General features: G+C 47.9%; 1 protein-coding gene across 3 annotated transcripts in view; it reads left to right on the forward strand.

The window, feature by feature from the left end:
* The window catches only part of CYTH3 (cytohesin 3), a 109,640-nt gene that overhangs the window by 22,110 nt on the left and 62,848 nt on the right, over positions 1-24,682 (forward strand). The window contains exon 1 of one of the 3 annotated variants that reach the window (XM_086691874.1): positions 7,173-7,396. The exons of the other annotated variants lie outside the window; for them this stretch is intronic. Coding sequence (XP_086548000.1) covers positions 7,312-7,396 — 85 coding nt within the window. The 5' untranslated portion in view covers positions 7,173-7,311. Of the gene's footprint in view, positions 1-7,172; positions 7,397-24,682 lie in introns of those variants that run through there. 3 annotated transcript variants of the gene reach the window in all.

The raw sequence follows: 24,682 nt of genomic DNA on the forward strand, positions 1-24,682 counted from the left end.
ATGTATTTTCACATGCTCATGAATCCGTTAATAGTTGCATGTGGCACTTCCTTGTAACATTTATTTTAACGCAAACATTTTTAACCGTGCAGCAATCCAAAGTGGCAGACGTTGTCCATTTAATATTCCGTTAGAAGACAGGACTTCCTTTTAGTTCTTAGCAGAGAGGAAATAAAATGATCAGGAATGTCCTTTTCCAAGTTTCAGTAATTGAATTAAAATTTTTTTGAATTGAGACAGACAAACGAATTCATTTTTGTTTGTGTTAGAGTATGGGAAAATTGGAGGGTTTCAGTGACTTGGAAGCATTTGGCCTGTTCACACGGTGAGGCTGCACTTCCCAAGTGTGGGCAGGACGAGCGGTTGTAGACGTTTCTCAGCCTGTGACCGCGCTTCTGAGAGCACGGCGCATCCTGAGAAGAAAACGGTGCCTTTCACGGCCGGTGCGGAAGGGATCTTCATACTGGATAAGCGTTCTTCTCAAGTGTGGCCTGCTCTTGGGGGTCGCAGAGCGTCTCGTGGGTCCCCAAAGTAACATGTCTCCAAATTTGCTTTTTCATTTGAAACAGTGGCTAAGCTGTACGCTAGTCAGATGGTTACTGTGGCATTTTTTATTTTTACGGAAGAAAGTCAGATGCCTTCTTCCCTCCTTCCTGTGGTCGCCTTGGTCTCCGAGGGCTTTAGCGCTTCCTCTCTGTGGGCCTTCTCGTGGCGAGGAGCGCGGTCCAGTGCGTGTCCCACGCTCGTGCGGCACCCCCGCGCTGCTTCTGCCTCACAGATGCCCAGTCATTTGTCTGGACATGAAGAACATGACTAATTTTTTTTTTTTTTTTTAGTAATCTGGAAAGAACATAAGCTGAGCTATTTCCCCTGGGTTCTGCTGCTTAGACATTTGGCTTCAGGATTGAAGTCTCCTCTGCCTCCCGTGCTGCCTCCACCCTTTTTCCTCTACTGAGGAGGAGCCTGGGGCCTTCTCGCTTTGTCTTCCCATCAGGTATTAAGATCCTGGCCAAGAGCAGACTGTCCTGCATGTCAAGATGATAGCGACTGTCTCTTTCAGGGGTGTTCAAGGCTGCTTTCGCGTTAGCAACTTTATCTCCCTCTTGCGTTTTATCTGTGAAGGTTTGGGGCTGGGTGAGACCCAGTCTCACTCTTGAGGGAGAGGCCAAAGCCGACCGCCCCGGTCCCTCCAGCCACCTGCAGGCATGGTGCAGGCCTGCCCGTAGCCGAGCCCGTGGCTGGCATGTCCTCTTGGGGAGACCATCATCGGAGTTCTCTAATCACATGAGCTTGGCTTCCACGGTTTTATCTGGGAATTTGAGGAACAGATTTGACAGGGGAGTCATTTCCTTAAAAAGTTGTTAATGACAGTCAAGGCTGTTTCAACTTTCACTGGTTCAAGAGATTAATGGCCAAGCCTGGGTGGTAATACTAACCTGAACATCTTCCCCCAATGCTGGAGAAGGGAGTCTGGCTTTTACTATAAACGTTTAATTTTAGAAGGCTGTTGCTGCATGTTTCACTGAAGCTTTTTCTGCTAATGTCCATCCCTCCCTCCCTCCACCCAGAGTACGTTATTCTCCACTTAGTGGAATCTGGAAGCCTGGGACCTTTCTGTGCTGGGCAGCCTCCCTTGTTCTCAGCCTCGCTTCTTTGCGGCTGACTTTGTTGGGGTGAATCATGCAGTCATTGCTCCCCAGATAATCTCCGTCCTGTGGGACTGGAGGGCCCCCTCCCCCTTGTGGTCTAATTAATTAAGGGAATTAACATTGCAGAATTTCTGCCCGTTTGCTATGTCAGCTCAGCCGCTGGAGGATATTTCAGGGCAGAAAATAGCCAGCTGTGTGTGATGTTAATGGTTGGTTCTGAGAATTTGTGTCTCTGCTTTGTGTACACATACAGAAGTTTGTTTAACCAGTAGAACTGATTGTTGTTGACATATTTTTTAAGTAAATACATGCAGCTCCAATACTTCTAGCCTCGAGTCTGTGTGTATAATCTCCTTAAGCTTCAGTCTTCCTTCTTGTATGTGAAACGGACATGAAAAAAACCCAAGTGAAATTCTTTAGTGAAGAATCTGTCAAAAATCCCAAACAGTCAGGCATTTGAAACGTGGTCATCGACATAGGAGGCCCCCTGCCCGCAATTATGTACTCAGCAGAGTGAAAGAGCTGCTGTATTCCGGTTTAGGAATAGCAGATAACCGGCAATGCGATGATTGTATCTTCCCTCACCCAGCTTTGCATTTTGAAAAATTTCAAGTCTACAGAAAAGTTGAATGAATACCCATATAGCTGTCACCTTAATTCACCAGTTGCTAAAATTTTGCTGCATTTGCTTTATCTCTAATACAAATTACAGGGTTTTTTGGGGAGGGGGGCCAGGGAGGGGTGGATCACTTGAAAGTAAGTTACATACATCATAACGATTAATCCCTAAATACTTCGGCATTGATCTCCTGAGGACACTCTCCACACCCCTGCCACACTGCAGAGAATCAACAGTAATTCTGTGATATCCTTACACATACAGTCCAAATTCTGCTTTCCCAAAGTGTTTCATATCTATTTTTCTTACCTATCTAGGCTCTGATCAGGGTTCATACCTTGCATTTACTTATGTCTTCTCAATGTTTTTTTTGGAGAGAGAAAGCGAGTGAGTGACTGTCAACAGGGGAGAGGGGCAGAGGAAAGGGCAAGAGAGAGAATGAATGCCAAGCAGGCTCCAGGCTCAGCATGGTGCCCATTATGGGGCTCGATCCCACAGTCCTGAGATCAAGACGTGAGCCGAAATCAAGGGTCTGATGCTCAACAGACTGAACCATCCAGGCGCCTCACGTTTTCTCAGTCTTTAAAACAATTTTTTTGGGGGGTGATGGTGACTTCTGGAGTGCCTGCAACGGTTTCCTAGTATCATTTGCATCCTATAATCCAGGTTACATGTATAAACAGGAGAGAGAAGTGTTTTGGTTTCTTTAATGTCATTTTTCTCAATACGTTAAAGTCATCTATTTGATTCAAGGTCAAAGTCACATTCATTTTTCTTGTTCTTTGGTAAATGTGGATTAGATTGGTAACCGAAAGGAGTTACTAAGCGGCTCAGATGTCAATGGAATATGTGCGTGGGTGAACTTGGACAAACATACACAGTGGTTTGTTAGACCTGCCCTCATATGGAGGTGATTAAGAATTTTATTTTAATATGTGGCCATGGCTTTATAAAGAAACGAGCTTCAGAATTGGAAAATTTAGTAAGACAAACTTTATTTACATATTACAAAAGAGAAGCTTTTGCTGCCAGGTTCTCGGATGAAGAACAAACCTGAAATCTCTTAGGAATGAGTCCCCCCTCCTCCCCACCCTTCTTCTCCCCCCTTCTCCTGCCCCCTTTTTCTCTTCCCCCTTCTCCCCCTTTCCTATAGGCTTTAAACTTTTTTTTTTTTTAGGCTTTAAACATTTTTAACTTTGGCCGCAGCTGAGACTAATACAGGATCCAGCTGTAACTTTTTTGTTGTTGTTAGTATATCCGGTGATGGTCATAGCGAACTCATTGTATGAAAATTCAGTAAAGGAAAAGGGCAGGGTGGGAAAAAAAGTGACACTCCATAAAAGTATTCAAGAAACAGCGACAGGATCTAGGAGTCTCCCTTTCAGACGGCTGATTCAGATTCCACCCTGAAGTACTCACTTTGTTTGTGGCTAGTTGAGTAGGTGTTTTAGGTTTTCCTTCTTAATCATATTACATGTACAGCCGTGTAACCAGAGAGTATCTGCGAGGCTGAGTCTTGTTTTCAGGGGGAGGCAGAAAGAGTAGCCTCGTGAACCCAGACACCCGACCCCCCTGGCGTGACACAGGGCAGGGGCTCGGTGGTCAGGACACGGTTCCAGCTGGCGCAGGGGTGGCAGCGGTCTGCAGAAGGGAGTGGAACTCGCTCTCCTTAGGTCTGTTGGGCAGCACCTTGACCAGAGAGCAAGTAAGTGTGGAATCAGCAGTTCAGTCAAATTAAATCTCAAATTGGCAGGTCTGCCTCGATGTAATTACTCTAAAAGTTTTGTGTCTTTGATCAGCTCTGTCTTACGAGGACCAAGTACATATCATCACCCTGTCGCTGAAGGTGGATTATATGTTTCAAAATAGCTTTTGTGATAAGTGTAATTATCATAAGACCAGTGATTTTCACATACTTGTGTGTCTCAAGTATTTTGTTTTTCTTTTTTTATTTTTCCTTTTTCTTTTTCCTTTTTTTTTTTTTTTTTTTATGTTAAGGAGGTCAGATTTCTCCGATTTCTTCTAATTGTAGCCAGACATCCTGTTTGGGGGCTATTTGAGACCAGGGCTGCCTGTGAAGAAATTATGCAGTCCTGTGGTAGTTTTCTGAGTTGCTCTTTTTAGATTTGATTTTGTGAACAGGTTTCCTTGAAATGCCATACTCTATTTTTAGATGGTCTCTTTACATCTCTGTGGTTCTGGGCATCCGCAATAAACAGATTTATTATTCAGCACAAAAATGCTGTTCAGTGCCCTAAGGCTGTTGAAACTTTATAGGAAAAAGCAAACCAGTGACAAGTTAGTGGATGTAATAAATGAGGACCACTGAACACATTTAAAAAAAACCTTGTTCTCTTTCTCAGATCACTGCTGTATCTGGGCCGGCGTGAACGATATTTTGAAGAATCCTTTACACTAGGTGGGCTCAGTCTTCTGGGTTCTCACAAATTACTCCTCTCTGCCTCCCACTGAAAGGAACATTTTTGTAACCATTCAACAAACTTCCCACACTGCTCCTGTACCTCTGTCCTGCCTCATTTTTACTCAAACCGTCTTTTCCTTTTTTTTTTTTTTTTTTTTTTTTTAACTTAAGAATAGTCTGGTAGCTTCTTAGATTTATAAATGATTTGGCTTGGGGCGCCTGGGTGGCGCAGTCGGTTAAGCGTCCGACTTCAGCCAGGTCACGATCTCGCGGTCCGTGAGTTCGAGCCCCGCGTCAGGCTCTGGGCTGATGGCTCGGAGCCTGGAGCCTGTTTCCGATTCTGTGTCTCCCTCTCTCTCTGCCCCTCCCCCATTCATGCTCTGTCTCTCTCTGTCCCAAAAATAAATAAACGCTGAAAAAAAAAAATGATTTGGCTTGCTGCTGTGCATGGTATCAGAGGCCCTTATATTCTTGAAGTAATGTTTGATCTAACCAAGGTATTATGGGAGTCAGGGATTACGAACCTTGGGACCTATTTGGTGATAAAGTACTTATTCTTTTGTTAAAAATTGAGCTGTAGTTCACATAACGTAGTAGTCAACCCTTTTAAAGCATGCATTTCAGTGGGATTTCGTATATTCACAAGGTTGTGCAGCCACCACCCCCTGATTTTAGAACATTTTAAAAAAAGATCTTATTTACTTATTTGGGGGAGGGAGGGAGTGGGGCAGAGGGGCAGAAGCAGGAGAATCTTTTTTTTTTTTTTTTTTTTTTGAGAGAGAGAATCTTAAGCAAGCTTCATGACCCTGGGCTCATGACCTGAGCCGAAATCGAGGGGGACACTCAACCAACTGAGCCACCCAACATGGTGCCCCTTTAAAGATTTTATTTTTAAGTAATCTCTACACCCAGCACAGGGCTCGAACTCCCAACTCAATGATCAGGAGTTGCAAGCTCTGCCGACAGAACCAGCCAGGCGCCCTTAGAACATTTTTATCACCTCGGAAGGAAATCCTGTCCCCATTAGCAGGTGTTCTCCCTGCACTGGCCACCAGGAATCCATGTGTCTATGGATGTGCCTGTTCTGAACAACCCAGGTAAATGGAGTCGTATGGTATGTGTCTTTGTGTGTCTGGCTTCTTTCGCTTGGTTGGTTCATCCATGTTGTAGCATGATTCAGGATAAAGAGCCTATACTTTTCTCGTGGCACTGACACTGGGATCCGTTTTCATGTTGGGAGTGGCTGGAGAGAGTGCTCACCTGTCACGTGGTTGAATCTGAGGCTTGAGAGTTGTGTTCAAGGTTTTTAATGTGTATGTGTTTTCTTCCCGCTGGGAAAGTTGAAGTTGATTTTTAGCCTTATTATTTGTAGAAGGTCTGAATTGAATCCTTGTGTCGCAAGCCCCGACTTTATAGTCCTGCACGGTTGCATCGAAAGCAGAACCATGTTGTCTGCAGACAATTTTTACTCTCTAAAGACTGGTCTACGGGTTCAAGAAATCAGATTTCCCAGGCAGCCATCCTGAAATCTGTTAAGAGAAGCCTGAAGGATCTGTTTCTTGGGTTTGGTGAGGCTTTGCCAGGAGGGAGCCCAGTAGTGGATGTAGGAGAACAAGGTCTCCCGAGTCCCCCAGTTCCCCTCCCAGCACACGACAGGACAGGAAGCCATGAGAAATGCCAGCGGACTCTGGGAAGCCACCGTCAATAGAAGAGAGTTAGATGGACTTAGGGCAGAAATGGAAATTGGAAGCCTGTCAGCAAATAAAGCAGAATCAGGGTGTAGAGTCAGCGGGGTGGGCTCTGCTTGGGGGTGCAGCTCAGAGGGTGGGCGAGTGTGGACGCGTGCTATATAGACTTGGGGAGTTCCAAGTCGTTGCTGCCGGCCTGAGTGTTCTCTCCCCCAGTCCTCCTTTCCCTTCTTGTTTGTTTGTTTGTTTGTTTGTTTGTTTGTTTTTTAGAGAGAGCGCACATGAGTGAGTGGGGAGGGGCTGGGGGGGGGGGGGGGAGAAAATCTCAAGCAGGCTCCATGGCCAGCATGGGACCTGATGCGGGGCTCGATGTCACGACCCTGGGATCGTGACCTGAGCCAAAATCAAGAGTTGGATGCTCAACTGACTGAGCCACCCAGACGCCCCATCCCTTGTTTTCAGGCAGGCAGTTGATAGCATTTTAGGTGAATATTTCTTTACGGAGATTGTGTTCTCTGCCTGGGGAGGATTGGGGCTCCCTGGGTGTGTGTCTGCACCCCAAGGAAAGCTTTCTTATGTCCTCTGTCTTACGGAGGTGATTTCCTCAGCCTTTCCTCCTGGAGTGAAGCCTGTCAGTGGACAGGCTTGCTCGTGGGAACCAGCACAAAAGGGCCCTTCCCATTCAGGAAGGGATCTAGTGAGAAAAGGAACCTTCTGCAACACTAGAGGAAGCCACACAACCAGCCACAGCTCCTCTTTAAATATGCGCAGACCACAAGAACCTCCAGGCAAATGGAAAAAAAAAAACCCAAACTCCACAGCATGAGGGAGGAGACTTAGTGCCACATTTTTATAGGAAGAATGGCTGACCACAGAAGAACCAGAATTCTGAAATAGAACCTGAAACGTGATCCCGGGAGACCTGTAGGGGCGATGCGGCCGCCCCAGCCCTCCCCCCTCCAGTCACAGTCCCAACTGCAGGGGACTGAGCAGAAGGAATCTGGGAACACTGAACAGGGTGAATGGGACTGGGGCTGACTCATCACTGACTCCTGAGGGCAGGGTCGAGGGCAGGGTCTCAAGCAGTGTGCGAGGCCGTGCTGTGGGCTCTGCCGACTTGGGGGAGTGGCGGGGGTGGGGAGGGGGGCGGCAGGGAGGCCTGGTGACGTGCAGCGGGCAGAGGAAGTGGGGGGCTGGGTTTGCCCCTCCGCAGCACCAGTGTCTGGGACCAGGGACCCGGGGCGGCCGAGGACACGTGCGGCCTCCATGTGCCCAGATCCCGCAGCGCTCCTCCTGGGCTCCTCCCTGGCTCTGCAGCCATCCTCCCTGGTGCAGTGGGCAGCACTCCATCTGTCTGGAGCAGAAGCCACGCCAGACGGAGAATCTTACACAGAAATGAGATCCCAGAACCAAACCCGGTTGCTTCACAGAGAAGCAGACTTGCAGGCTTGAAGTTCCCAGTGTGAATGGTCAGCCCTCCCCCGACAAGCTTACTTAGAGCTGAACAAACACACCAAACTCAACAGCGTCCTACGGAGAGCCAGTCATTCTGTTCTGGGGGGAAATTGGGCCTAGATATCATTGTTTAATAATAAATTAAAAAAACACACACAGAGCAAACCCCATACAACAATCTGTTGCCAGAATAAAATGGGGTGGGGGTGGGGGCGAGGAATATACTTTCTGAGGCAGAGGAAAGTATGATTTTGAGGAAGGTTAATTGTATAAACTAGGAGTAAATTTCAAGTTGAATCTGCTTTGTGCTGTTTCTAATAAAACTCGGGAAAGACTGACCTAAGTGACTGACAGGTGAGATAAGGCAGCCACCGGAACTGAGAGCTAGCTGGTTGGGAGGCAGGTAAAGCCAAATGCACAAGCTAAGAGAAGAAACTTGTAATGGTACCAAATGCATTCGCAGAACTTTAAAACTCCCGTTAGGATCCACCGAGAGCAGCATTTACAACGTAGAAAGTTAATTGGTGCTGTGATGTAGGTAAGTGTTGTTCCTGAAGAAGCTGCTGAAAACATATCATGGAAACAGTAGTCAGACCATGGGAAAAAGTCCCTTTGAGCCGGAAAAGAATACCAGCTGCATTTGTGTTGAAAAGGCTCATCATTCTGCATTAGATAAAAGGGGGGAAAGGGCAAGTGGTTTGCTGGTGGAATTTTTAAATATCAAGACTGGAGTAACCTACAAACAGAAGGGGCAGAGGGAAGGACCCTTACAAAGAAGGAAAACGCAGGATGGTTTCAGGCTCTCCTGCGACATTGCCAGAAGACCGCGGGCGGATACAAGGTGTAGACTTTGGAGGTTGTGAGCCGGGCTGTAACCAAGGATGAAATAATCACGCTGAGTGTTGTTAATTTGTGAGGGCAACAGAAAGAGGTTCTCTGAAGGCAGAGAGGCCGGATCCAGCAGTTTGCCTTCGGTGGGAGTTTGCCCTGCCTTTGGACTTCAGTGAGCCGTGACGTGTCACCGATAGAACATCGGTGGATTTTTTTGTGAATAAAACTTGTTCAGAGGTGTATTCCAATCCGCTAAAAGATTAATGGGAATAACTCTGGAAGGGAAAAGTTGTGATACAAAATAACTGATGTTGAATTGAAGTCATTTAAATGTAAATGTAAGTCTAAATGATAAATTCGGTCACAGATAAAAATTCAAATGTAAGTAATTCTTGCAAGGGAAAATACGTAGTGGAAAAAAAACCCCAGTTATTCAGTAACAATACTATCAATCATAAATCTGGACAGAATCTGAGAAGTGGGTGGGGGGGTAGTAAAGATTCTACCTTTTCTTCTCACAAAGGGGGGGTATCTTTTTATTTCTGACTTGACAACAAGAGAAATACGGGTAGCAGTGTGGTTTTAAAAATTTAGAGTAGGGTGTAGACATTTCACATCACAAGAGGGAGAAAAACATATAAATTTTGATCATGGGATAAGGTTATGCCGGGTAAAAGTACCATGGTCTGGTTATGCTGTCTTCATTGGCTCTTAAAATTTATTTAGAGGACAGTTACCTCCTTAACCTTAGGCCCACATTTTGGAAAATCTTTAAGAAGCAAATGCCCTTTTTGGGAGGGGTTGGTGGGAGACGGTCCATTTTGCAGAGTTTATTTGTTGAGAAATTTGGGTCCTCTGTGACTCATCCCTGTACTGTTTTTTGGCGTATTTTTACACAGATTCAGGAAGGTCTGTAAGGTGGAAAGGCTTGGGAAGGGTGGTGGTGTGGCAGGAGATAAGGTAAGGGGGGGGGGTGGTCTGGAGTGGAGGCCACCCCCTCCCTCCCTTTTCTCAAAGGCAAACCTTCCAAGGCCCAGGAAGACTGAAGACGGGAAGAGGAGAAAGCCCTGGACTTCCCTGGTGGGGGCATCTTGGTGAGCTGGAGAGGCTGGTGTCCTTGGGGCCTGAAACCCTTACAATTTAGAATGCCCTCTTTAAGGAAAAGATGCAAAATTGGGTGTCAAAATGAAAATTTACTTAGAATGAAAAAGACGTCACAACAGCTTGTAAGTTAAAAAAAACCCACAAACAAGTCAAAACACAGAAAAGTCATACAATCCTTTCTATTCTTGCAAAGACTATATAGTATCCCCCCCCCCCCCCCACCTTGTTTTGGGTTGCCTCCTCTAGCTGATTGAAGATCTCTTCACATGACAGGACAGTAATCTTGGAACATGCTTTACTGTAAAAGCATGGAAAGATAGTTCAGTCTTTCTTCTAGGATGGTTGAATGAAAACATTTGTTTCATGATTGGTAATTTCGGGAAGTTTAAGATGTCAGTCATCAAGGGTGCCTGGGTGGCTCATTCAGTTAAGTGTCCAACTCTCGATCTCAGGTCAGGTCTTGATCTCAGGGTCATGAGTTCAAGCCCTGCTCTGGGCTCCACACTGGGCATGAAGCCTACTTTAAAAAAAAAACAGAAATTCAGTCATCAGTTCTAAGTTTCCATTGTAATACAAGTTTTTTTTGTTTTTTAAATTTTGAAGCTTCCCCCAGTCTTGTTTTTCTGGTTTTGGATTTTACCAGTTTTTCAGGTTCCTGGTCCCACATACCAGGCAATTTTCGGACACCAGCAGGGGTGTCTGGGAATTCAGCTCAGTTCTGACATTGTCCACCAGGAGACAGCATCACATCTCACAGGTTAAGGGCTTGGTCCTACAAGACTGATCCTTCCACATCAGAGGCCATTGGAAAGCCCTAGGCTGTCACCTGAGCTTCTCATCCACCCATTTCAGCCTGGGGGTTCCAAACGTCCCCTTTGTAGGTTGTAGGTTCTCGGTTAATTTGCTAGAGCGGCTCAGAGCTCAGGGGAACAGTTCCCTAGGTTCACTAGCTTATTAAGGGACATGATAAAGGATAGGCATCAACAGCCAGATGAAGAGGTGTGTAGGGCGAGGTCCCAGCGAAGGGGGAGCCTGGGGTATGGAACTTGGGGTGTGGCTCCGCGGCCCTGATGCCCCGAGTGTGGAAGCTCCCTGAAAAGGACCAAGAAACTGTCCTCTGGGGTTTTTATGGAAGCTCCATTACATGGTCATGATTGATGAATCATTGGCCATTGGCTGATTCAACCTTCACCCGTCTCCCTGCAGGTGACGAAGAATGGGGACCCTAAAGCCCCAGCCCTCTGGTCACACAGTCGGTCCTGCTGGCAACCAGCCTGTGCCCTCGGGTGAGGTCTAAGAGTCACCTTCGTTAACAACAAGATACTTATTTCCCCTTAGGGCTCTGAAGCGTTTTCAGGAACCGTGGATGAAGTGTATCTGAGAAGTCTATTTTAGTCATCAGAGTGGCCATCATGGTTGATTTTTTTGAATGATAAAACAGAGAATTATTCCGAAATCATACACAACAGTGATTGGAATGCATTTAAAAATTGCCTTGAGGTTGTGTTTGTGCTCCATCAGTTAATCATGACTTGTAGATGAGTATGTTCACCCGAAAATGTGTTTCCTGGGGCTGTTTTGTTGCTTAGCTGGCAGTTTTGTGTGTCATTTCATCTGTAAAGTCTGGAACGGCCAGACCTCATCCGGATGAGATGCGTCTGATTTATTGGGCTGACCGAGTATGCAGGTTCAGCACAGGCTTGCTAGTTGAGGGCTGTAGGTTTAAAACCTGTAAGTGTGGGAATTCTCCTAAATGTCTCACAATTAACACGGAAGGGGAACAGAGACAGTCTATTTATTACGTGTTGTATCACCAAGTAGTTTCCTAACAGAGAGTTTCCATTTTGATAAGACTGGGGAGAATCAGATCTTCTCTTTGAAAATTTACCCGTCCGACGAATGGAAAAATTTTCCACAGACAACCTTCTGACTCTGTCATCCGTCACCCTCGTTTCTGGTGCTGGGCCCTGGGAGACATACTCGTATGAAACCACCAGCCTTAACCATGCATTGGTTCATCTTTTTTGCCGCATAAGTAGGTACAGGGGGCCAGAGGGGGGAGTCTTCCCGGAAGTCATTGGTCCATCTGGGCCGGCCGGCTAACCCAGAGGCGGCTGAAGGCCTTGTGGGTCTCTATCCCACGGGAACCCAGGCTGAATGTATCTGCACGGCAGCGTCCTCCTGGATCTGCAGAATGCCCACCCCTGCCAGGGGGAGAGGAGCAGGTGGAGTCAAAAAAGTGGTCTTCACGCAGTCCAGCGTGCTGGAGGTTCAAGTGCACCGAGTGGTGACAAGCAGGCACGCTGCTGGGGCCTGGCCAGGGTGCCAGACGGCCCTCAAGTGCTGGATCCTGAAGCCTGTGCTTCCTTAGCTTGGCCGTCACTGATGGCTAGTAGTGGTCAGACCTCAGAGCCAGACCCGGTTAGGCCAGGTGCTGCCCTCTGGAAGCCGGCTCCTCACCAACAGTAATGCCCGCCCCCCCCCCCCCCCCCCCCCCCCCGCTCCCCTTCACCTCAGCAGCAGCTAGCTTGCTTTCTCCCGTCAGTAGCTGGAAACTCTCCTCTCTAGTTAATTCCTCAGGCCCGGCTTGTGGCTCTTTTGGGGGGAGGAGGAGCATTTTTGGAGCACCTGGAGTCAGCAGTGGGCTAGGCTTGTATCTTTTTACGCCAGCTACCCCGGGAGGGACCTGCCCGCAGGCACAGGGATGGGAAGAGTGGAGCCTGCATGGACTCTGGTCTCACTCACAGGACCCCAGTCGTCTGGTTGGAGGCTGGACTGGTGCCCACGGTTCCGTCTGGAATCCCAGGGCGGGAGGCAGCAGCCTCCGGGAGTTGTAGGGTCGGGAAGGAGTTTGGGAGGAAGCGGGCATGGTGGTGATGTAGCACGACTGAGAATTACTGTCGATGGAAGCTTCTTGCTCAGTTCTTGAGCTCACCCCCTTTGGGCCTCCTTTATTGGAAACGGGAACACGCCTGGGCTGTGGGTGCTTTTGTTCGTGTAGGGAAGTGTCCCTGCTGCATTCCCTCCCTTCCTTTGCAGAAAGGTTGTTTATTGCGCTCGTGTGAACAGACAGGAGCCTATTCTCTTGCCCATCCTGCTTCTTGGAAGTGAGCTTCTTGTCTGTCCCTACAATGTTTGTTTATGCAATTATAATAAGAAACGCAGGGGCGCCTGGCTGCCTCAGTCGGTAGTGTGCGTGAGACTGTCTTGGGGTTGAGTTTGAGTCCCACATTGGAGGTAGAGGTTACTAGAAAAAAAAGTATGTATGTAAATTCTTACTGATGCTTTCTCTTACACTTTGTCTTTTTCATTTAATTTCCTGGTAATCCTTACCTATTGGTACCTAAAGCTCTTACTTTTTTTTTTTTTTTTACCCGCCCCCCCCAACTTGTCCCTGCTAATCATGGCCTCAGTTGTGATTTTTTTTTTCTTTTTCTTTCTTTCCCTTTCTTTCTTTCTTTCTTTCTTTCTTTCTTTCTTTCTTTCTTTCTTTCTTTCTTTCTTTCTTTGTGTTTAGTATAATTTATTGTCAAATTGGCTAACATACAGTGTGTAAAGTGTGCTCTTGGGTTTCGGGGTAGATTCCTGTGGTTCTTTGCTTACATACAACACTCAGTGCTCATCCCAACAAGTCCCCTTCTCAATGCCCATCACCCACTTTCCCCTCTCCCCCACTCCCCCATCAACCCTCAGTTCTCTGTATTTAAGAGTCTCTTATAGTTTGCCTCCCTCTCTCTCTGTTTGTAACTATTTTCCCCTCCCCCTCCCCCATGTTCTTCCATTAAGTTTCTCAAGTTCTGCATATGAGTGAACACATAAGGTATCTGTCCTTCTCTGACTTATTTCGCTCAGCATGATACCTTCCAGTTCCATCCAGGTTGCTGCAAATGGCAGGATTTCGTTTTCTCGTTGCCAAGTAGTATTCCATTGTATCTATAAATCACATCTTCTTTACCCATTCATCAGTTGATGGACATTTAGGCTCTTCCCATAATTTGGCTATTGTTGAAAGTGCTGCCATAAACACTAGGGTACGTGTGTCCCTGTGTATCAGCACTCCTGTATCCTTTGGGTAAATTCCTAGTAGTGCTATTGCTGGGTCGTGGGGTAATTCTGTTTTTAATTTTTTGAGGAACCTCCACACTGTTTTCCAGAGAGGCTGCACCAGTTTGCATTCCCACCAACGGTGCAAGAGGGTTCCCGTTTCTCCACAGCCACGCTAGTATCTGTTGTTTCCTGACTTGTTCCTTTTAGCCGCTCTGACCGGTGTCTTCTCACTTTCTTTAAGCAGCTGCCTGATACTCTGTTGTGTGGATGCGCCACTTTGTTCCGCAGACAGCTTGCTGGTGGGCGCTTGTGTTGTTCTGATCCTCTGATACTATGTTGCAGTGAGTAGCCTTGGGAATATGCCACTTATTTGCAAATGTATCTGAGAGAGGGGTTTTCAGAAGAGGTATTCCTGGGCCACATGAATTTGAATGTTGAAAATGAATTTGAAATGTTGGTAGATGTTTTTTTTATTTTTGCCTCCCACCAGCCACGCTGGAGACTGCTGGACCCCACGCCTCGTTTAGAGCGGATGCTGGCCTTCTTCAGCCCGATGGGTCAGAAGGAGCTTCTCAGGTTCTCATTAGCTTTTCTCATCATCTGGTGGTTTATCTAGTGGGCCCTTGGTCTTTTCAGCTTCTAGAAGGTCAGTTAGAGGAACTAGTTCCCACAGGTTGCAAATGTTATCTCCCGATTTGCCGTTTCTCTTGTGACTTTGCTTCTGACTTTTTGGTTTGCTTGATGTTTTTGTTTCGTCTTGCTGTGAGGAAGAGGTTTTTATGCAAAGGTGTTCATTTCTGTTCTTTGGTGGCGTCTGAACTTGGAGTCCTGCTTAAGAAGGACGTCCCCATTCCAAGATGATAAAGGAGTTTGCCCATGTTATCTGTTTTGTGTTAGAGTTAATCTCCGGAGATTTGGAGTTGATCCTCACGTATGGTTAAGGTATAAATGCAGTTGTATCTTTCTCCCCTAAAGGCTGTATCGTCTCAACACCATTTATTAAAAAGGTGATCTTTATCTTGCTGCCTTTATCATATACTGAGTTTCCATCTGATTTCAGCCTTTACTGGTCTTACTTTCCTGTTCCCTTGGTCTGTCTCTTTTTAGGCCAGTACCTCTCCTGGTTTTCCTTACGCAGCAGATGATATTTTAGTGTCAGGATTAGTCTTATCCCCCACATTTTTCTTCCTTTTCAGAATTTTCCTGGCTGTCCTTTTTTTTTTTTTTTTTTTTAAGATTTTATTTTTAAGGACTCTCTACCCCCAGTGTCGTGGGGGCTCAAACTCCCAACCCTGAGATCAAGATCCCCACACTCTGAGCCAGCCAGGTACCGCTGTTATTTGCTCGTTTTAACTTAGGATCTTTAGAATCTGCTAGTCTACCAACAGAAAATAAAACAGCTGGTGTGTTGAGATTGCATTAAATTTATAGATTACCTTGGGGAGAATGACCTCTGTCATGTTGCATCTTTTTATCCAAGAACATGGTATGCCTTTGGATCAAACCTGTTAATGTTCAAGGGCATGTTCAAGTTTTCCTTCCACTTCCTTAAGTTTTTGTGCACTTACTATTAAATTTATTTATGTATATCTAATGTCTTTCTGCTGTTGCCATTGAAGTACTCTTTTCCGTTTATTATGTAACTAATTATTTGGGGCGCCTGGACTAGCTTATAAAATTGTTTTATTGTTTTTATTTAAAATTTTTTTAAATGTTTATTTATTTTTGAGGGGGAGAGTGTGAGCAGGGGAGGGGCAGAGAGAGAGAGAGAGGGAGACATAGAATCTGAAGCAGGCTCCCAGCTGTCAGCACGGAGCCCGACACGGGGCTTGAACTCATAAAGTGTGAGATCATGACCTGAGCCGAAGTCCGACACCAAACTGACTGAGCCACCCAGGCGCCCCTAATTTATTTTTTTAAACTTCATTATTTGGGGGGGTGCAGAGAGAGGGGGGAGAGAGAATCTCAAACAGGCTCTGCTCAGTGCAGAGCCCAATGTGGGGCTCGAACTCATGATCTCAGGACAGCAGGATCACTACCTGAGTCACTATCAAGAGTCGGACGCTTAACTGACTGAGCCACCTAGGTGCCCTGATTTATTGTTTTTAGGAACAGATTTTTCTTTTTTTAATGTTTATTTATTTTTGAGAGAGAGAGAGAGCGTGCGAGTGTGTGCGCACATGTGGGAGAGGGGAAGAGAGAGAGGGAGACAGAATCCACAGCAGGCTCCAGGCTCTGAGCTGTCAGCACAGAGCCCGATGCAGGGCTTGAACTCACAGACCTGGAGATTATGACCTGAGCCGAAGTTGGACACTTAACTGACTGAGCCATCCAGGCGCCCCAGAAACATAGATATTTCAACTGGTTCTCTTGAGTTTTCCACTGATATGGTCATTTCCTTGGCAAGTGATAATTTTATCTCCTTTCCAGGCTGTATTCTCATGATTTTAGTCTCTCAGTGGCATTAGCCTGTGACTTCTGTTTTTTTTTTTTTTTTTCCAACGTTTATTTATTTTTGGGACAGAGAGAGACAGAGCATGAACGGGGGAGGAGCAGAGAGAGAGGGAGACACAGAATCGGAAACAGGCTCCAGGCTCCCAGCCATCAGCCCAGAGCCTGACGCGGGGCTCGAACCCACGGACCGCGAGATCGTGACCTGGCTGAAGTCGGACGCTTAACCGACTGCGCCACCCAGGCGCCCCTGTTTTTTGTTTTTTAAAGTTTATTTATTTTGAGGGGCCGAGAGGAGCAGAGAGAGAGAAGGCAGAGAGCCATGAGTTCTGTTCTGGAAGTGATCGTTTTGAAATTCTAGTGAGCCCTCCATATGGAGATGTAGGCTTGGAGCTTAGGAGAGAGATAACGGGAAAATCGGGATTTGGAAGCCATTGAGTAAAGATGGTGGTTAAACTGGGAGCATATGTGTTTATCAAAGAAGAAAGGGCAGTGGGGGAGGGGAGCGAGCTTCTCATGTCGCCATGGTTGACGGTGGTTGATGCCAGAGACCACAGAGGAGAGTAGGGAGGAAGGGCTGGTTCCCCTGCCCTCACTTTTGAATAGACCTTACTTTTTAGAGCACTTTTAAGGTCATGCCAAGAGTGGGCCCAAAGTGCAAAGGTTTCCAGTCTACTTGCTGTCCCCACCTGTCCCCTAGTGTGGACACCCCTCACGGCAGTGGTCCCCTTGCTACAAACCGTGAGCCTGCAGTGACGTGTCAGCATCATCCAAAGCCCATCGTCTACATCCAGGGTTCGGTCTTGGTGTCGTACGTTCAGTGGTTTGACCAGATGGATGATGACACGTGTCCATCATTAGAGTGTCCCACAGAATCGTGTCACTAAAGCACTTTCTTCTTAACTGATCTTTGGCTTACTCAGTGTGCTCTTCCCCATGCTTTAGTTCGAATTTCCTTGCTGAGCATGCTATTTTCATTAGTCTTTACGGAACTTTGTCGCGTTGTTAGTAGTCATTTCAGCCCTTCAATTTTCCCCCCTCAGTCCTTTTCTGCTTTTTGAAAGAGAAGAATTTCTTCAGTGGAAATTGTTTGAACAGCCACCTGAAAGGTGGAATGAGGTTTGAACGGGAGCCTGAGGGTTGTTCTTTGGGTTACAGATGAAGCAATTAAGTAGATTTGAAGATTCACAGCGCGGTTTTCATGGACATGAACGTAAAAAGCAATTCATTTAAAAAGGAAGCAACGGAGTCTTCATGGATGAGCGGCCTCTTGTTATTCTGGTGGGAACAGGTTCAGCAGACGTGTTCCTAGGTTTGAATGAGGGGATTTGACAAAGTATAAAGTCTGTATCGGATGTTTCAGATGTATTTTCTTCTGTTAGCATGAGAACCCTGGTGTGTTGGCCCCCAGCCGACTCGGTCCTCACTGCTAACATCTCAGCCAGACCGATGGGCAGGCCCGTGTTCTAGCAACAGAGGACCAACATCAGGAGGGGAGCTAAATCCTCCCTTCTCTCTCAGGTTGGCCACTCTTGCTGTCCCTGGAGGTTGCCTGAGTCTGGAGACTTTGTATAGGAAGAAAGTGAGTTACGTTTGTAAGTGGTCAGGCTCCTGCGTAGAACACAGAAGTGGAACTTCCTAAGTGGCAGGAACTCCTGTGGGAATAAAAACCGTGTTTCCAGTGGAAACCAGAGAACAAGGTCGCCGAGAGGTGGGTGCTGCTTCTGGCTACCAGCCTCGACCAAGGCTGCTTCCGGAGCCTCATTCGTGGGGACATGGCGTGGGCTGTCCTTGGAAGAAGCCCGTTTGGAGTTCACACTGCGCCTGCAGCCCTGCTTGCGGGATCTGGCCCCACCTGTGCCTCCAGCCCCCAGGCAGGCCACCCAGCTCCAGCCTCTGCCCTTGGTGGGGGGGGGGGGGGGGGGGGGGCGGTTGTGGAGGCCGCGCTCCCTGAAGGGAACCGGAGGGTGCTGGCCCTGCAGCTCCTGTGCCACCCGTGGCTCCTCGGATCAGTTTTCTGAGCCGCTTCTCACCCAGTGTTCCTCCGCTTGCACACAAGCCTGCTCTGCGCTGTTGAGCAAAGAAACATGTCGTCGTGTGTCCCCTCCCCCCTCCTCAGAGTAGTCAGAAGCTGGTCCTGGTTTTTCGACTACTGCCCTTGAGACAACTGTTTTGATTAACCTGTCTTTTATATGAAGCTTTGTTTGTGTTAAAGAGAATCTTCTTATTTATTTATTCAAAATTTTTTATTAAAAAGTTTCTTTTAAATGTTAGAGGGAGAGGGGGCAGCCAGTGGGGGAAGGGCGGAGAGAGGGAGAGAGAGAATCCTAAGCTAGCGCAGAGCCTGACGTGGGGCTTGAATTCATGAACCGTGAGATCATGACCTGAGCCGACATCAGGAGTCGGATGCTTAACCGACCGAGCCACCCAGGCGCCCCTAGAGAGTCATCTTTTTTGAACAGTAGTGGAGGAGTTCGGTTTCAGTGTCCTCTTTGGTGCCACGCCCAGTAGACAGTGGTGGTCGTACCACTGTCCGAAGAACAGAGGCTGCAAGTTAATCCGAAGAAATGGTTATGTGCCATTAGTGTAATCTCCAGAATTTCTCAACCCCTGTCTGTGTCGGCGTGGCATAGTTTAAGATTCCAAAGCTTAGGATTCATGCTTAGGAGGTAATCCTAGAGTATTTAGTTGAAAAAAGAAAGTTAAACTGGCCCGCTGGCCTGAAACCGTCCTCCCCACTCCCCCCACCAAAAAGTACCAGGAAGTCAGGTTTGCTGAGGCTCTTAGTCTTGGAGGCATTTTCCCCTGTGGAGGGATACCCTCAGCTGGCTGGGCAGGTCTGGTTTTTAAGCGACAGCAAATCTTGTCTATACAGACATCTCAAAATTGCTTTAAACAGTGGTAGATTTGTACATCCCGACCTTTACTTGTTTTCCTTAATGCGAGGCTTTATTTTTGGTGGTACAGAGGGGTGGAGGGAAAAAAGCAGGAAGCTTCACACCCCATTGGGGCTGGTCTGCCTGATGGCCGTACTGGATTTCCTGAGATGAAGACGCTATGTAAATTAGCCACCAGCTCTTGTGTTACTGTGTTCCTGACACGTGGCGTTTTATTTTTTGTTTCAACATAGTGCCTGTGAAGTGACTACCACGTGTAAGAAAGAGCCCGTGGTGGGTTTCTGAGACCTAGGGAATGACCCACGGTGGCTCTCCAGCAGCGTAGTGGGGAAGGTGGAAATAGCTCGTGAAACGAGGGGCACGGGGGCAAGTGCAAGGCCATTGTCAAGCAGAGAGCAGGTGACGCTGAAGTCCGTAAGAAGACACCGTTCTGACCCGTATCAGGGCACACGTCGTGGGACAAGCGGTGATGGAGCCGTAAAGCGTGAGAGGTTGTCCGCAGGTGGGGAGGGGACACATACGTGGCGGAGAAGCGTGATGTACTCAGGGAGCGAGCATTCGGTGTGGCTGCTGGTTTGGTGGGAGAGCCAGTTGGAAAGCTCACCAAGGATGTGATGAGAGATGCTTGAATGATGCGTCCAAGGCTCTCGGTCTTTTCTGAGTAAGTGGTGAAGAACCATGGATAATGGGGCGACCTTCCTCACCGGCTTGGGCCACATCCCTCGTTTTTCAACAAATCCTGCCAGCCCTCTCATTCCTGATTATTAAGAAGTCCGCTGTCTGTTTCAGGATGACTCTTTGTGAGCTAGGAATTGCCCCGGAGAACTCCAAGGATTCCTGAAATCCCAAGGGTTAGTGGGATTCGGCCACGTGCTGTGAGAACAGAGAGTTACAGCTCCGTTGGTCAGCACTCTCGTTCTCCGTTGTTCTTCCCTAAGCACACCTGCCTGGCAGGCTCCCTGGGTCCCCAGGGGCTTCCAGTCTTCCGTACAAGCTGTGCGGAAAACCAGCCCTTGCCTCGAGCATCCGGACCTCCATATGGAGCCTGAGTCACCTGTGGTGACATCCTCTTGGGGGCTTTTGGCATCCTTGCTTGCCAGCAGACCTGGGTTGGGGACCAAGGTTCCCTTGAACTTCCACCAGGAAAGAATGAGGGTCTGTCTCCCCCTCCTTCCTAGAGACTTCTCGGCCCAGATGCACGTTTGACAAGTGGGTTTTGAGTTATTAGGAAGGCAACCCTCAGCCAGAACCTGGAACATACTTGAGTTTTTTTTGTTTTTGTTTTTTTTCTTCTTCCCCAGGGCCCTGGGTTCCTACAGGCCTGATAGTTGCCTAGCTACCAGAGGGCTGGCTCCCAGAACCCTCCCTGTTACCAGATCTCGGTGGCCTCTAGAACACGTGCGTGCTGCCTCACCAGGTTCCCGCTACACCTGACAAAGGTTGCTGCCTGGGGCTCTGTGCTCAGGGAGGTGACTTTGTCGGCCCTGTGATGGAGAAAGATAACTCTGTAGTATAAAGGCTGGATTACTGATAAGGTTTTGACCTAGGGTAGAAGCCCGGGCTACAGATGTATAGATGGGCACACTGTATTAGAACAAACTTGTTACTGAGGCAGAATTGGTAGGATTTGGTGACCTCTTGGGGATAAGTCAAAGCAAATCTGCAGTGTGTCTAATGCGGTTTATTAGCAAGGCTTGAATCGAGGCATGCAGTTGAACAATGTGTAGGGGATAAGATGATGGGTTAATTTTTGGACCTGTTGATGTATCCATGCATCATCTGGTGAAGGCGTCCGGTGGGCAGTTGGATATACCAGAGGAGTCGACAGCTAGGAGACGAACGAGATGGTCACAGCGTGGGGATAACCAAGAGCAGTGGAGGGTGAGGAAAGTGGATTTCAGGGAGCAGTAATATTTAAGGGAGTTGGGAAGGAGGAGGATTCCTGGGTGAGGTACCAGGAGACTGAGACAGAATGGACTAGGGAAGGGAGAGACCCTGGGACATGGGCCTCGAGTGGCCGGAGATGTAGTGTGGCAGGGAGGTAGGCAGGGGGTCTGGAGGGCCGGACCCCGCAGCTGACGGTTGACATCCGGAAGCAGACCCACCGCTTGGGGGTTTTGGTTGCAAATCACTGCAAGTGAGTAGCTCGTTTAAGTGCATAAGGACATCATTGGAAAGATACAGGGGAAGTCACAGACGTCTGGACCTCTGGAGAGCCAGAGAACTGACTGCAGCCGAAGGAAGCTGGGCAGTTGGAGCCACAGGCCCGGCCAGGCCATGTGCTCAGTGTGGTTTAGGTTGTCCCTCAGCCGCCATCCATATGGCGAGATGGAGGCCTCAGGCCAGGATCCCTATGCCCTTAAACTGTCCTGTGAGCTCCTCCCTCTTGGTTTGATCACGTGGCAGTTTTCCAGTTAGAAGCGGGCTCCACGCTTGGGAGAAAGTGAGACCGTCCTGTTAATTTCTGGTGTTCTTGTACCTGTGACCGGTTCTTTGAGAGTGCAGTAGTGTGCACTCGAGGACCACCTGTGTTTGGCGGCTGTATTTCTTACTGAAATTGATAAAGGGGCGTGCCGATTCGAAACACGGGTGTCGAGAGCATGGTTAACATGAATGAGTGACTACCTGAGGGATGGGTCTGCTCCAGGTATCTGAGCAAGCCTTGTTTTGGGGCTTGCAGAGGCCGTCTGCGTGAAGCTCCTTGGGAGACCACGCTGGGCTCCTCTCCCTGACAGACGCTGTCGGGACGTCGCGTGAGCTGTGAGCAGGTGTCTGACTTCCTGCAGAGCTCTGGGTCTTGGGGTTCATCCTGTTCCCGGCGCCTGGATGCCCCATCTCCCTGACCCCTCCTCCTCAGCCTCAGGGTGTCCACGTGAGTGTTGCCTCCTTATTAATTAGCCTTCCCAAACCCTCAGTCTGAGTTCTCTGTTACTCTCTCTTTCCCCTCGTAGAACTTCTGGGTTGTTTTGTACTAACAACCGTGTGTATACGGAAATGCGGTCTTTCCATTTTACTGGACGGAAGGCTTAAGCTGGGCAGAGCTTTATGGTTTATTCGTTCACCACGCATCGCCCCTGCTGCGGGGCACCGAGCCTGCGACCGAGCAGGTCTTCAGTGTATTTGGTAAATGAAAACACGTCCAGGGTGTGGTTGGTACAGTTGGCAGGGGGGCAGGCGTACAGGACCCCAAGGAGGCGCGGGGCCCCTGCAGGGGAGCGTGGAGACCCTGCCAGGAAGGCTGTGAGGGAAGCAGGTGATGGAGCCGTGACATGGTGGGCGATAACTGTGTAGCCAGAGTCATCGTTTAGTTCTAGATGGGAGTAGACGTGTGGGTTGTTTTTGTTTTTGTTTTTTTAATTTTTTTTACCTGATTGAAAAAGTAAAGGCCTTAACATTTTTTAGAAAATGACAAAGAGAGTTAAAATCACCTATAATTCCACCGGTGTCCCATTTTGGTTTGTGAAACTTGGCTTTTCTGTGAGTGAATATGTACATTTTTCAAAACAAACAGGATTCTGTATGTTCGCGCCCTTTCCGTTTCCACACGTGGGCGCTGAGTGGCCGTGCGGTGCCGCGTGGCACGAGTGTGCACGCCTTGTGGCCACCACACTTCTGCCGTGGAAATTGCACTGTGCGTGAGGAGCCGTCTTTCTGTCGTGACTTCTGTCCTCCCAGACACGCAGCTTTCCTTCACTCCGGTGGCTAATGGAGTAGAGGGGGAATTGGGGTTCCAAGTTCTTATTTTTGACTAGTTCTGTCTCTTTGTGTGTGTGTGTGTGGGGGGGGTCTGTTTGCCTAAGTCATTGGATTCTCTCCATGGATCCAAGGAGACCCCCCAAAAGGTCATTCCTAACCCCCTGGGTACAATGGGCATTTTTAGCTTTCGGTGCCTGAGGCTCCCCTTTAAGAAGGAAAAACTGCTCCTTGTGAGTTTCTAGGTGAAGGATGTTAATAGTAATTACTTGTAATAGCAATAACAGCGGCAACAGCGCTCCCAGTTCCCAGTTGCTAATCCTCTCCTATGTGCCAAATGTTGCACTAGGCGCTTTGCATTTGGAACATTAGCTCATTTGTAACTCTTAAAAGAATCCTTGAGGTACACACCATGAGCCCCTGTGGTTCAGGTGAGAAACTGAGGCTTAACTAGATTAAATAGTTTGTACAAGGCTTACAAGGGTGGAGTTGGGCCCTGGACCTACAGTTGGCTGTTCTGGGGGTCTTCCTTGGCGACACTGTGTTTTATCTTTATTTTGTTTTTTTTTAAGTTTGTTTACTTAGAGAGAGCGCGTGCGCACAGAGAAAGAGGGAGAGAGAATCCCAAGCAGGGTCTGCGCTGTCAGGAAGGAGCCCCATGAGGAGCTTGAACTCACCAACAGTGAGTGTAACCTGAGCCGTTAGCTGACTGAGCCACCCAGCGCCCTCCACCCCCACGGCGACACTGCATTTTAAAAGTAGAAATGTTGTATCATTGTTTGGACCACATAGAAAATTCAGATGTAACTGCTTTTATGTATTTGGCTGCGGATCCTGGCGCACGGGAGAAGCAAGACAGGGTAGTTGGGTGCTCTTCCTGACTTTAATGACTGTATTTCCTTCTTGGGTTTCCCTACACTTTCCTTGGCTAATTCAGGTTTTACCTTCTGTTCCTCTGTTTTACTCTGTTGCTGGACAGCTGTTAAACATCTGTTACTCTGCTCTGACAACGTGTGGTCGATGTGTGCGTAGACAGTAGCCCTCTGTGTCCTGTGTGCGCGCTCCAGGAGCCTTCAGAGTGCAGGGGCTCGCTCGGCACCGTTTTCCTGTCACTGTGTCCTCAGGGCCTCACCGGTTACCAGTGAAGATGTCTCACAAAATTAGGTACTTCTCCCATCGAAGGAATAAAGGGCAAGAAGAAGATACGACAGAGTGGAAGGAGGAAGTCTCCTGTAAAGGAAAGGGTGCATTTTACATTTTCAAAAATAGAGTGTTCTTGGGGGTGAGGGAATCCTTTTGTGGATCTGGATGGTGGTGGGAGGGCACTTCTCAGAGGGAAACAGCCCGGATTTCCAAAAGCTAAATGTTAAAGTTGAGCATGGTTTGGTTGCAGACAAGAAGTTCTCCCGCCTCCTCCACTTGCTTTAAAACCGTTCATTTTTTATTTTTAAGGTCATCGGGTGGGGGTGGGGGTGGGGGGACCTCTTTGCTACCAGCCTAGCTCTTTGAGTGTGGCCTGACCCCTGAATCTTACCCTCCCACATGAACTTGAGAACTTGATTCTTTTCTTACAAAGACTTCTTTCCAACCCCTTCCCTCCCTCCAAAATACCCCATATTGGGAGCCAAGTGTTTTGAACAGAGCCTGGCTAGAGGGCACGTTGAGTATGTTCTTCTGGCCCATGGATATGGAAAAATAGAAGCTTTAAAGCAAATGTATGATAAAAAGGGAAGTGTCCCCCCAAGCCAGGGACACACTCTTTTCCCTCGTGAATGTGCTGTGTGGCCTGCGGTCCTCCACGTGCCTCTTTGCAACTGGAGAGAAGG

The sequence above is a fragment of the Puma concolor genome, chromosome E3 (assembly GCF_028749965.1).
Source record: "Puma concolor isolate L17-30 chromosome E3, mPumCon1.1.hap2, whole genome shotgun sequence".
NCBI lineage: Eukaryota > Metazoa > Chordata > Mammalia > Carnivora > Felidae > Puma > Puma concolor.